The following is a 12,471-nucleotide window of genomic DNA, read 5'->3' on the forward strand; positions in this document are numbered from 1 at the left end:
AAAGGTAAAACACACAGCAAGCTCCTCACAACCCTCTGCCAGTGGAAAGGTCCATTAGAACTGGCCAGCACGTGTTCTTCACCATTGTCTCACAATCTTTCTTGCCTCTTTGATCATTTGCTGAGCGTCCATCACAGAAATCATCTACACTATCTTTGATTGACTCAACAGCTGCCATGTCTGCAAAGGAGCCTGTTCACTACCGTCTGAGGATGGTGTCATTAAAAATTGCCTTAAGACTGCATAAAGAAGTGTGAACCTTTTTGCAAAGAGCACTGCCATCCCCACAGAAAGCTTCACTTTCAATGGTTACTTACCAATAAAAATCTGTAGACACCAGACATTCCAAAACTTCATAGGACCAAAGACATCCCCACCAAAGCACCTCCCAAGAAGAAGGAAGGGAGGGAGGACAGCAAGATTACTTTAGAGATGTCAGAAAGGAATAAATCTGTTTCAAAGCCAAACACAGTCCCCACTTACAGCAGATTCCAGGGCTGAACACACTGACTTTGGTCTGAAGAGGTCTAATCAAGCAGACCTGACTGTACACATGCTACAACATCAGCACACAGAATCACAGAATCAATAAAGTTGGAAAAGACCTTTAAGAGCATAAAGTCCAACCATAACCCAACTACCATGACCCCTAAACTATATTCTGAAGCACCACATCTACAGCTTCATGAACACCTTCAAGCATGGCAACACCACCACCTCCCTGGGCAGCCTGCTCCAATGCCTGATCACACTTTTCAGTAAAGAAGTTTTTCCTAATGTCCAACCTAAACCTCCCCTGGTGCAGCTTAAGCCCATTTCCTCTCATCCTATCCCTGGTTACTTGGGAGAAGAGAACAACACCAGCCTCACTCCTTCAGGTAGTTGTAGAGAGTGTCCTCTCAGCCTTCTCTTCTCCACACTAACCCTCAGCCACTCCTTGTAGGACATGCTCTCCAAAGCCCCCACTAGCCTTGGTGCTCTCCTTTCCTCTCCTATCTGCCTGTAGGACCACACAGGTTTTCACAACACCTGATTGTAGACATTATATTCATAGAATCACAGAATTGTCAGGGCTGGAAGGGAGCTCAAGAATCATCCAGTTCAAATCCCCCTGCCATGGGCAGGGACACCTCACACTACAGCAGCTTGCTCACAGCCACATCCAGCCTGGCTGCAAAAACCTCCAGGCATGAGGCTTCCACCACCTCCCTGGGCAACCTTTGCCAGTCTCTCACCACTCTCATGGGGAAGAACTTCTTCCTGACATCCAATCTGAATCTTCCCACTTCTAGTTTTGCTCCATTCCCCCCAGTCCTATCACTCCCTAACAACCTCAAAAGTCCCTCCCCAGCTTTCCTGTAGCTCCCTTCAGATTCTGGAAGGCCATAAGAAGGTCTCCTCAGAGCCTTCTCCTCTCCAAAGTGAACAGCCTCAACTCTCTCAGACTGTCTCCATAGCAGAGGAGCTCCAGCCCTCTCCTCATCCTCATGGTCCTTGTTCTGTGGTTCTCCATATTTCCTTCCCTCCAGCCCTGAGGCCAGGCAGCAGAGCACATCTGACCTCTTCCTCTCCAAACCAGGTCGCTATGTCTCATGAATCCTGGTTTCCTGTGGCTGAATCCTACTAAATCCTTGCTGGGAGGCCAGTTTGCAGGTCTGGGGAGTTCTTAGGGGAGTCAGGTGCTACCAGAAGGACAATGTGGGTTTGCAGGTGAATGAAGATCTCTCATCTAGTTCCAGCAATGTTCTGTTTTAAAGACCTCCAACCAAGACCTTCCTGTTTCATGCAAGAATTGCAGGTCCTTTATCCCCTTACAGGTCACAGTGAGTATGGCAGAAGGCAGAGAATTAAGTCTTGGCCAGACTCTAACTCCAATGCATTTGTAATGCAAATTGTCTGACTGTGAAGGAGTGACAAATCCTACATTACACAGGGAGACTGGGAGTGAGCCTGCAAGCTTCGCTTCTGATTTACTCTAAGTTAAATACTGATGAATTATTAAAAACCATTCACTGAGGTTTAAGCAACTCTACATCTTATATATTTCTAAAGCTCTACCAATGTATTTTTAATCACAGATAATTAATTTATAACAACATTAAATCTAAATTAAATCCTCATTTCAAGCCATGGAAGAAGCCCATAGGAAAGAGTGGTGAGATCTATAGTGTTGCTCTGGAATAAGGTCATCTCTTCACAGCACAGTTTTATTTCTGCCTCCTATGTTATCTGTGCAGCCAAACCACTGCAGACACATGACACAAGGCTGATGCAGCCTAATGAGAAACAAAAGCAGTGACCTCTGCAGCAGGGCTCTGTGCTGTTTGCCATTCTACCAAACCATTTTCAAGTTGGAATTTCCTGACACTTCTTGTCTTTCAGCAGTGACCTACTACAGCTGGCCTCATCAATACTTAGTTTTTTCTGCTCACAGTTTCAGTTTTCTGGGAAAAAAAAAAAAAGAGTTTTTGTTTGGGTTGGGTTTTTTCATGTATTTGAAAATTTATTTTGCAACTTGTGGTATTGAGAAAAATCTCTGCAAAAATAAATCTGGTTATGACCTCACAAAGCTTAAATTGGAGAACTTCTGGAGAGTAAGTCTTATGAGCATTGGCTGAGGCAACTGGGATCCGTCTGAAGAAGAGGAGGCTGAGGGGAGACCTCATTGCTCTCCTAAGCTACCTGAAAGGAAGTTGTAGTGAGGTAGGAGTCAGCCTCTACTCCCAAGTGAGTAGTGATGGGACGAGAGGAAATGGCTTGAAATTGTGCCAGGAGGAGTTTAGATTGGATGTGAGCAAAAATTTCCTCGTGGAAAGAGTGGTCAGGCGTTGGAACAGGCTGCCCAGGGAGGTGGTGGAGCCATTGTCCATGGAGCTGTTAGAAGAACATGTAGACATGGCACTTTGGGACATGGGTTAATGGCCATGGTGGTGCTGGGTTAATGGTTGGACTGGATAGTCTTAAAGGTCTTTTCCAACAGAAATGACTCCATGGCAAGTGCTTAGTGAGCATTGTGATTAGGGCACTTGTGTACTTTCCATGACACACTTCATAACATTGAGAAGCTTGCTGTTGAGATGGGGCTAACATAACTACACAGCTCACCAAGCTGGGCCTTGCAGAGAGGGATAGGACTTAATAAACACTTGGGCTGAAGTTCAGGGACAACAGAGGTGCTACAAAAGGAATGATGTTGATTTGGGTGCTAAGCAGACCAGAGACAGGCCCCTGCCTGTTTCTGCAGAAACCCTGCTTGCTTACTTGCTTTTCAAGAGTGGGTATGGCACTGATGGATCTGCAGATCTCAGCAGCTGAGAATGGCACAAGGGCTGGCACACACCCAATGAGACAGTAAGGACTGCCACACCTGTGCCCAGGTGACATGCCAAAGCAACTTCCAACACCTGACTGTAGCATTTCTTTGTTGGGCACACAGCACTAGGCAGTCAGGAACACTATCCAAACCCACCCAACGATCACAGCTACTGTGAAACCTGCTCTGTGAGTATCAATAACTCCAGGATGCCCTGTAAGCAGTTGGCTCACATTGCACCCTCTGTGTAGCAAACTGTAGAACCATCACATCCCTGACCTTATTCTATCCTGTGCACTGTCAACAGCAGCCTCAAAGTACTGGAGCCACAGAATGGATTATGAAAAGCACTTGTGTGACAATTGCTGCTAGTTCTTTCACTCCTCCAACACTGATAGCTTATTTCTCTCTATAGTAGTAGGGTCATGGCAAATCCTCCCATGCTATGAGACCACACCAGCTAATCCTGCTGAGTAAAGCAGATCACAGAATGTTAGGGGCTGAAGGGACTTCCAGAAGTCACTGAGTCCAACCCCCCTGCCAGAGCAGGATCACTTAAGTCAGGCTGCACAGGAACACATCCAGGTAGGTTTTGAAAGTCTCCAGAGGAGAAGACTCCACAACCTCTCCGGGCAGCCTGCTCCAGTGCTCTGTCACCCTCACCATAAAGTAGTGTCTCCTCATGTTGAGGTGGAACATGAAGTAGGAACCCCTTGCAGATCCCAGACAAATCTTTATGAGCATGTTACAGACAATGAGAGCTTTTCCATCTGAGTTTAGATCTGTATAGCAGAAAAGAAGGAACCTCCGCCTAGCTCCTTTGCTAAGCAGGCCAGTCTTCCTAAGTGGGAGTAGTAAAAAAGTGAAGAACTACAGAAATCACAGCAGGAATCACAAATGTGTTCCTCCTGAAGCTCCAGGCAGTGAAATGTGACAACAAAGGCTCCCACAAGAAAGGTCTGTGTGAAAAATGAGTTCCCTAGCAGCCAGTTCTAACAGAGCAGGGATTTCTCTGTCTGTCCTAAGCAGGTCACATGTGAGCTCTACCCAACCCACAGAGGGAGGACAAGAAACTGCCTGCTTTTATAGTCTTGATTCTTAACAAATAAAACCAAATCTGTTCCTTCAACTGCTCTGACACTGCAACAGAAAGCTGCATAGTCAAAGTCTCTCAAGAGCAGCTACGTTACCACTCAAGTACTATAGCTTAGTTCATATACTCACAGATTTCCCTCTTCCCTTATACAAAGGTTCTCTTCCCCTCCAGAACGGCTATAATTATTTTATAAAAATACAGAGCATATGGAACATTTCCCTCCAAGCAATGGAACAGAGAGCCATAAAAGCAATTAACATAAGCAATTTATTAGAGGTGGTTTCCCTTCCCCATCATCTACTCTGAGCTGCTGCTGCTGGATTCTATCGGAGTCCTACTGGGTGGGGGTAGAAGCAGCTCGGGAAGGATCTGCCTGCATTACATAGGGTTTGCTGTTATTTAGCTCTCTTACACACAGAGAGAACATAAACCCAGCTTTGGGGTTTTTTGGCTTAGGAAATGATGATTTGTTGAGAGAACATCCATGGGTGATACACAGCTAGCATCAGGATTGTAATTGAAGTTACCATCTACACATCATTTGATGTAACCACTTGCAAAGAGGGGTCCTGGCTAATTAGCTTCTGTTAGTTAAATGGGAAATGTGAATGACATTTTCTTAGGGCATAAACAGAGAGAGGCATCAGCTTGCCAGAGTAATAACATCAAGGTGCAAGTTCTTTCCTATCATGTCCAACATATGCTTTTGATGACATCTTCAGACTTACAATCTCTCACACACTGGAAAACAGAAACTTCACTCCCCCTTTGACAGCCCTGAGCTCTCTCAGTATTAAGCTGAATGGATCACAGGATGGATGCACACCTTTAAAAGTCATACCTAAAGTAAAAGCTTTCTCCACAGCCTTGCTTAAAGAATTGAGTTAGCTAAACCTTTCTGGTGGACTTGAGAGCAGGAAAGCTTAGAGGAACCATCCTTTCATGACTGGCTAATTTTCTTAATGGATGGCAGAGCCACGTTTTCACAGCTTTCCAATCATCCCTTCAGGCAATGGTTACCAAACCTTTGAGGAAGGCATGCTCTTCCTTTCACTTTTTGTTCCAGAGCTTCCAACAACAATGCTGCTCTACCCAAAGAGACCACTGACCGCAGCTGTCAGAAAGGAGGACTGCCACTCCAGTAGGAGCTGGGAAAGGAGGTTGACTGACTCCTTTGGGCACCCTGGAAATTCCAGCTTCCCTCTGCTATCTTTGGTGGTTTCTAACAAATGCTGATCTAGAAGGGGGAGCCCACACTGAAGCTTTACAGTCATGATCCAGCATCTACCCCCCTGTCCCCAAAAGGCAGAAAAGAGCTACAGGCTGCTGAGACACAAAGCTCTTGTCCCCTCTGCATTCCTGGGATAAGATTCTCAGCATGGGAAGAAGGGAGGAACACTGAGAAGCAGTGACATTGGTTACATGCCAGCTAAGGACTCCATCTAGCATGGGGAATTCTTTGCTGGCCTGTGCCATTCCTTCAAGTCTCTGCGTCATCAGAGCAGCTCCAGGAGGTCAGCCAGGAAAGTAATTAATGTGATTCACAGAGTCATGATCAGACAGCATTGTGACAGGGATGATGCGAGTTAAACACAGTGTAGAGACAGACAGAACACAAATCACAGGTGTGAGCAAAGCCTTGCCCTGCCTCCTGACTTCAAATGCAGCACACCAAGTGCTATAATGGCAAGAACTGGAATGTGCAAGTAGAAGAGGAAATTGTTTCAGAGTTTGGACTTCCTGGCAGTTAAGCATACAGAGAAAGCCTTTGTGAGGTTAAATTGAAGACCAACAATAAATGTGGGTCCTTACAGGGTAAAAAAAGGCATATGAGATCCATCAATTAACCTAACAGGCTTTTGAAAAATACATAATGTAGTCTAGAATCACAGAACTGTCAGGGTTGGAAGGGACCTCAAGGCTCAGCCAGTTCCAACCCCCCTGCCATGGCCAGGGACACCTCACACTACAGCAGGTTGCTCACAGCCACATCCAGCCTGGCTGCAAAAACCTCCAGGCATGAGGCTTCTACCACCTCCCTGGGCAACCTCTGCCAGTCTCTCACCACCCTCACGGGGAACAACTTCTTCCTAACATCCAATCTCCATCTCCCCACTTCTAGTTTTGCTCCATTCTCCCCAGTCCTATCACTTCCTGACACTCTCCGAAGTCCCTCCCCAGCTTTCCTGTAGCCCCCTTCAGATTCTGAAAGGCCACAAGAAGGTCTCCTGGGAGCCTTCTCCTCTCCAGACTGAACAACCCCAACTCTCTCAGCCTGTCTCCAGAGCAGAGCAGCTCCAGCCCTCTGCTCATCCTCATGGCCCTTCTCTGGACACCTTCCAGCACCTCCAGATCCTTCCTGGAACAGAGGCTCCAGAACTGGACCCAGAGCTCCAGGTGTGGTCTGAGCAGAGTGGAGGAGAGGGGGAGAATCCCCTCCCTGGCCCTGCTGGCCACACTTCTCTTGCTGCAGCCCAGGCTCTGCTTGGCTCTCTGGGCTGCAAGTGCTCACTGCTGGCTCCTCTTGAGCTTCTCCTCCCCCAGCACCCCCAAGGCCTTTTCTTCAGGGCTGCTCTCAAACCTAAATCGGTGCCTGGGATTGTCCTGACCCAGATGCAGGACCGTCTCCTGCATGGATGAGGCCAAACTATTTTCCAGGTGTGCTTTGGCCCTTCTAATTTTCTCCCTGCAGGAGAGTACAATCTTGTACTCCTCCCAAGTGGCCTGCCCCTTATTCCAAAGACTTTAGGCACCCAAAACTCTCTATTTAGTCAGGCTGACCTTCTTCCCCACCGATTTGTCTTTTGGCACATGGGGACAGCCTGTTCCTGTGCCTTTAAGAGTTCCCTCCTGAACAGTTACAGAAGCCCTCCAGTCGGTGGTTCATGGAGATATCCATTTGCAAACTGCAAAACTGGAAAGACAGGAAACACTGGTGTGAAAGTGAAGATGAGAGCTGTCTTGTTTGTGGTTAGAGTCCTGCTTTCACTGCCTGCCTGGAGAGAACCTTGCCCTTCAACTCACTGCTAATTCACAGCAATGGAAGAAATCCAAGTCGATGGCTAAGAGTAAAACTAATTATTATTTTATGGTCTGCAAAGCCCAAGGAAGGCATGGAATTGCTAAAGGGACATGAAGAATGTCCTGTCTATCGTGAAACACATCCATGCTTGATTTACACCCTTACAGTAATGAAAAGCATCACTTTGCCAGGGCAGTTTTGCCCATTGTCAGGCCAAACAAAATGAACCTTTTCCATTAGAAAGAAAACAAACAAACAAACAGCACCACCGACAACACCAACAGAAAAAAAAAAAACAAAACAACAAAGCAAACAAACAAAAATAAAAGCACAATTTCACTGCTGAATACAAAGGTCTGATAGCTCCTTCTGTGCTTGGAAGTGGCAGAACACATTACTGACATTAAACACAGAGCAGAAAGTTTCAAAGTTGGAACACAAACTAAATTCCTCAGCTCTAAAGGAAAACATTTGAGAGCATTCCTCCTCTGACTGAATGAAGCAGGAAATGATTCCCTTGAGTAGAGAAAAACAATTGATTTAGTTTCCAGTGCTCTTTCTTGGTAATTTGCTTTCCTATCTTGACAGCAGATTCAAAGAGCCAAACCCTACATTTCACACAACATGAAAAGCCAAGATCAGCGCTGCCTGCTAACATGTGGCTGCAGCCTGGCACCCCACCAGGCAAGACTTTCTTTAGCATCATGCTGTCATGTTTGACTTCCACTTCTTTAATTTCATTTGTAAATCCAGGGCCCATTCTAACACCCACTGTGGTTAACAGGACTCTTTCCATCGAATGGTTACTTGGCAGTACCTCCAGGGACTTTACTACATCCTGAACATTTTCAGTGCAATGGAAAATTCTGAGTTACATCACTTGAATTAAAAACTGAATGAGATTTGACTGGCTTTTGGGCTGACAGAGGAAGCTAGAGTGATTAGAATCATAGAATGATCGGGGTTGGAAGGGACCTCCAAAGCTCCTCCAGTCCAAGCCCCTCTGCACTCAGCAGGGACATCGTCTACTAGATCAGGTTGCCCACAGCCCTCTTCAGCCTCACCTTCAATATCTCCAGGGATGGGGCCTCAACCACCTCCCTGGGCAACCTCTTCTAGTGTTCCACCACCCTCATATTGCACAACTTGTTCCTCACATCCAATTTCCATCTGCTCTGCTCTACTTTGAAGCCATTGTCCCTGCTCCTGTCCCTGCAGGCCTTTGCAAACAGTCTCTCTGCAGCCTTCTTGGAGCCCCCTTCAGGTCCTGGCAGGTTGCTCTTAGGTCTCCCTGGAGCCTTCTCTTCAGGCTGAACACCCCCAGCTCCTTCAGCCTGTCCTCATAGCAGAGCTGCTCCACCCCCCTGACCATTTTTGTGGCCCTCCTCTGGACCCTCTCCATCAGGTCCATGTCCTTGTTGTTTTGATGGCTCCAGAGCTGGACACAGCACTGCAGGTGAGGTCTCCCCAGAGCAGAGCAGAGCAGAGTGGCAGAATCACCTCTCTCCATCTGGCTGTAACACTGCTAAGAGCTACGCTACAGCCAATAAATTGTCTTCCTAGTATCAAAGCCTTAATATTCCCTCAAAAACTGATTAAAAATCCAATTGATGAAGGAGTTTAATTGGTTCCTGTTCTCTTAGCCTAGATAGCCCTTTCAGTTTATGCAAATAATAAATACTGAGTTTGTGCTCTGAGTAAAGTTGACCCAATGGAGACCTCTGACTGCTGGCTTGTTTTGGGCAGATGAGGAGTTCATCTGCAAATGGGGACCCCACAGTAGCATCTCTATCAGGATACAGCACATCAGTAAAAAAATACTGAAATACTGAATAAGTCAGTCTTCTGTCACTGATTCATTGGTCCATGAGCTCAATCAAAACTGGAACAAGGCTACCATTTGATAGCATATAGAGAACCCTTGTTTTCAAGTCAAATCACATTCTCCCTCAACAGGTAGAAATGGCAACATTCACATCAGCTACACAACAGGAAGGAAAGGAAACTTAAAATCTTAAACAAAAAAATGGAAAAAAAAATAAATCAAAGTAAAATCCTTAATGAGGTGAAGCTGACTGAAATGAGAGATTTTTTTCATCCAGTTCTAGCTGAGGACAGTAATCCCAAAGCCTGGAAGTCATACTAACCAGTTTGAATCAAAAATTAACTCAATGGCAATGAAAGACTTTTATGAAAAAGAATGGAAGTAATAACTGAAATCTTTTGAGTCTTCTTAAATCAATTTGTTTCAATCATCATGACGGAAAAATACGATTGCTGCAAGATTACAATATTTTAACAGAAAAAAAAATTAAAAGATTATCAAATGATGGTGTTATGTGAACTGAAAAATTCAGTTTTGCTGAAACATTTACTTTTTCTCCAGACAAGTATAGAAGAAAAAGCTTCATTTACTTTTCAGCTGTCAAAAAAACAAAAAAAATAAACCAAACCAAACCAAACCTCTCAAAACAACAAGCAGCACTCAACCCAACCACTACCACTCAGCCAACCATCACTCAGCCATCCACCACCACTCAGCCATCCACCACCACTCAGCCATCCACCACCACTCAGCCAACCATCATTCAGCCATCCACCATCACTCAGCCATTCACCACCACTCAGCCATCCACCACCACTCAGCCAACCATCACTCAGCCATCCGCCACCACTCAGCCATCCACCACCACTCAGCCAACCACCACCACTCAGCCATCCACCACCACCACTCAGCCAACCACCACCACCCCTCAGCCATCCACCACCACTCAGCCATCCACCACCACTCAGCCAACCACCACTCAGCCATCCACCACCACTCAGCCAACCACCACCACTCAGCCAACCAGCACCACTCAGCCAACCAGCACCACTCAGCCATCCAGCACCCCTCAACCATCCACCACCACTCAGCCAATCACCATCACCACTCCACCAACCACCACCACTCAGCCATCCATCATCACTCAGCCAACCAAAAACATTTAAGTCACAGAGAATAAAACTAAAAAAACCCCAAGAAAGTAAATTCCAGTTTAAAGAAAATTCCAATTTATGTGAAATTTCATCAAGAATTATGTATTTCTGCAGAAAAATTCAGAATTTAACCTAAAAATATTTTTAAGTAGTTTAAAACTTTAAAAAAAATCAGAATTTAACCTAAAAGTAATTTTTAAAATCATTTAAAACTCTTTTAAAAACTCAGAACTTAACCTAAAAGTAGTTTTTAAAATAGTTTAAAACATAAAAAACCCAGAATGTAACCTAAACATAATTTAAAACCAGCTTAAAACTTTTTTAAAAATTCAGAATTTAAGCTAAAAATAATTTTAAAAACTAGTTTAAAACTTTTTTAAAAATTCAGAATTTAACCCAATTTTTAAAATAGTGTTAAACTTAAAAAAAAAACAGAATTCAACCTGAAAATATTTTAAGAGTTTAAAACTTTAAAAAAAATCAGAATTTAGCCTTAAAATAATTTTTAAGAATAGTTTAAAATTTAAAAAAAAGAATCAGAATTTAACCTGGAAATAATTTTTAAATGCATCTCAAATCCACTGAAGCAAACTGGATCCTGACTTGGCTTTCCCAAGGCCATGTGGCCATTCAGAGGCTTTGCTCCGTGCAGCACGAGTGCTGTGCTCCCCCCTCTTGCCTTCTGACCAAACTGGTTAGTGTGAGCCCCTCAGGCTGTGAGCCCCCAGGCTGTGAGCCCCTCAGGCTGTGACCTCCAGGCTGTGAGCCCCTCGGGCTGTGAGACCCCAGGCTGTGAGCCCCTTAGGCTGTGAGCCCCTCGGGCTGTGAGCCCCTTAGGCTGTGAGCCCCCGGGCTGTGAGCCCCTGGGGCCGTGAGCCCAGAGGTGTGCCCCGGGGGGTGCTGGCCGTTACCTAGCGTGCTGCGGTAACGCGGACTGTCGCGTCCAGGGATAGTAAATGCAGTCATGACTAGCGGGACCTCTACACCTGCAGGCAATTACAGAACACAAGAGGTCATTGGCCATTCACAAGGACATGCAGAGCATGCGCCCTTGTCCACATGTGGAGGATGGAAGACACACAGGGAGCGCTCACTCAGCAAGTACCTATCCATCAGGCCGATGCAGTCCTCCATGCGCGGCCCTATGCACCTGCAGCAAATCCAAACGGGAAAAAGGGAGAGAAAGAGAGAGAGCTGTTATTCACACAACCCAGAGGCAGGGATCCCCTCGCTCCTAATCACCGCTCTGAAGAGAGGACCACATCACTGCCAAATTACAGCTTGTAAGGAAAACAAACTTGGGATGGGAACAATAACAGCAACATGAAAAGCACTCTGAGGCTGGGAAAATCTTGGCTCAAACAGTGCTTGAGGCAGGTCTCACCTTCCTACGTGGGAGGCCTGACAATAGAGCTGCTTTTTCTGGATGCTGTCTGAATCATTAAACCAGTGATTACTGCACAAAAAAGCTGCTCCTTTCCAAGATGAGAGCTCCAGGAGCACAACGCAGAACTTGTTTTTCTTTTTGCTTTCTGTAACTGACACAGCTGCTCAGTTTGTTCTGAGCTCCCAGCCAGGGCAACTGCACAGATACTATGGAAGCTCACTATGGAATGCTCAGGGATATACTTTCAACAACAAAACCCAGAACAGAATAGTGTCTGCCAATCCAGGCATTTCATTCTGCCTTCCTTAGATGCTTCCAAAAGTCCTCCACCTGCAAAATCCCCAAATGCTCCCCAAAGGCAATGGAAAAGCAGGGAATCAGCTATGCAGCACCACTGAACCACCACCACCCAGGGAAAGAATCCATCTGCAGGGATAGAAATGCAGGGATTTACCTTGGCCTCATGAAGAGCAGTGTGTGGTGGTTTAGGGCCCCTGCATTCGAACAGCAAGGCAGCTACACATTTACACAGCAGCCAGGGTTCTCAGACACAGAAAGGTAAAGCTCAGCTTTTAGGGCCTTAGTGCTGAAGGCCCAGCTACTCCCTCTGTAACCACAGGGAGCAGGAGGCTCTCAGCATTTTAAGGAAGCCAAATTACTTCTCTCAACTCTTT

The 12,471-nt window shown here is 45.8% G+C and overlaps 1 protein-coding gene across 1 annotated transcript in view; it reads right to left on the bottom strand.

Moving 5' to 3' along the window:
• Positions 1-12,471, bottom strand: part of ERBB4 (erb-b2 receptor tyrosine kinase 4) — a 538,583-nt gene that overhangs the window by 215,348 nt on the left and 310,764 nt on the right. The window contains exon 16 of the mRNA XM_054380880.1: positions 11,322-11,396. Within this exon, the coding sequence (XP_054236855.1) occupies positions 11,322-11,396 (75 nt within the window). The remainder of the gene's footprint in view (positions 1-11,321; positions 11,397-12,471) is intronic.

Source organism: Indicator indicator, chromosome 5 (genome assembly GCF_027791375.1).
Source record: "Indicator indicator isolate 239-I01 chromosome 5, UM_Iind_1.1, whole genome shotgun sequence".
In the NCBI taxonomy this organism is placed as follows: domain Eukaryota; kingdom Metazoa; phylum Chordata; class Aves; order Piciformes; family Indicatoridae; genus Indicator; species Indicator indicator.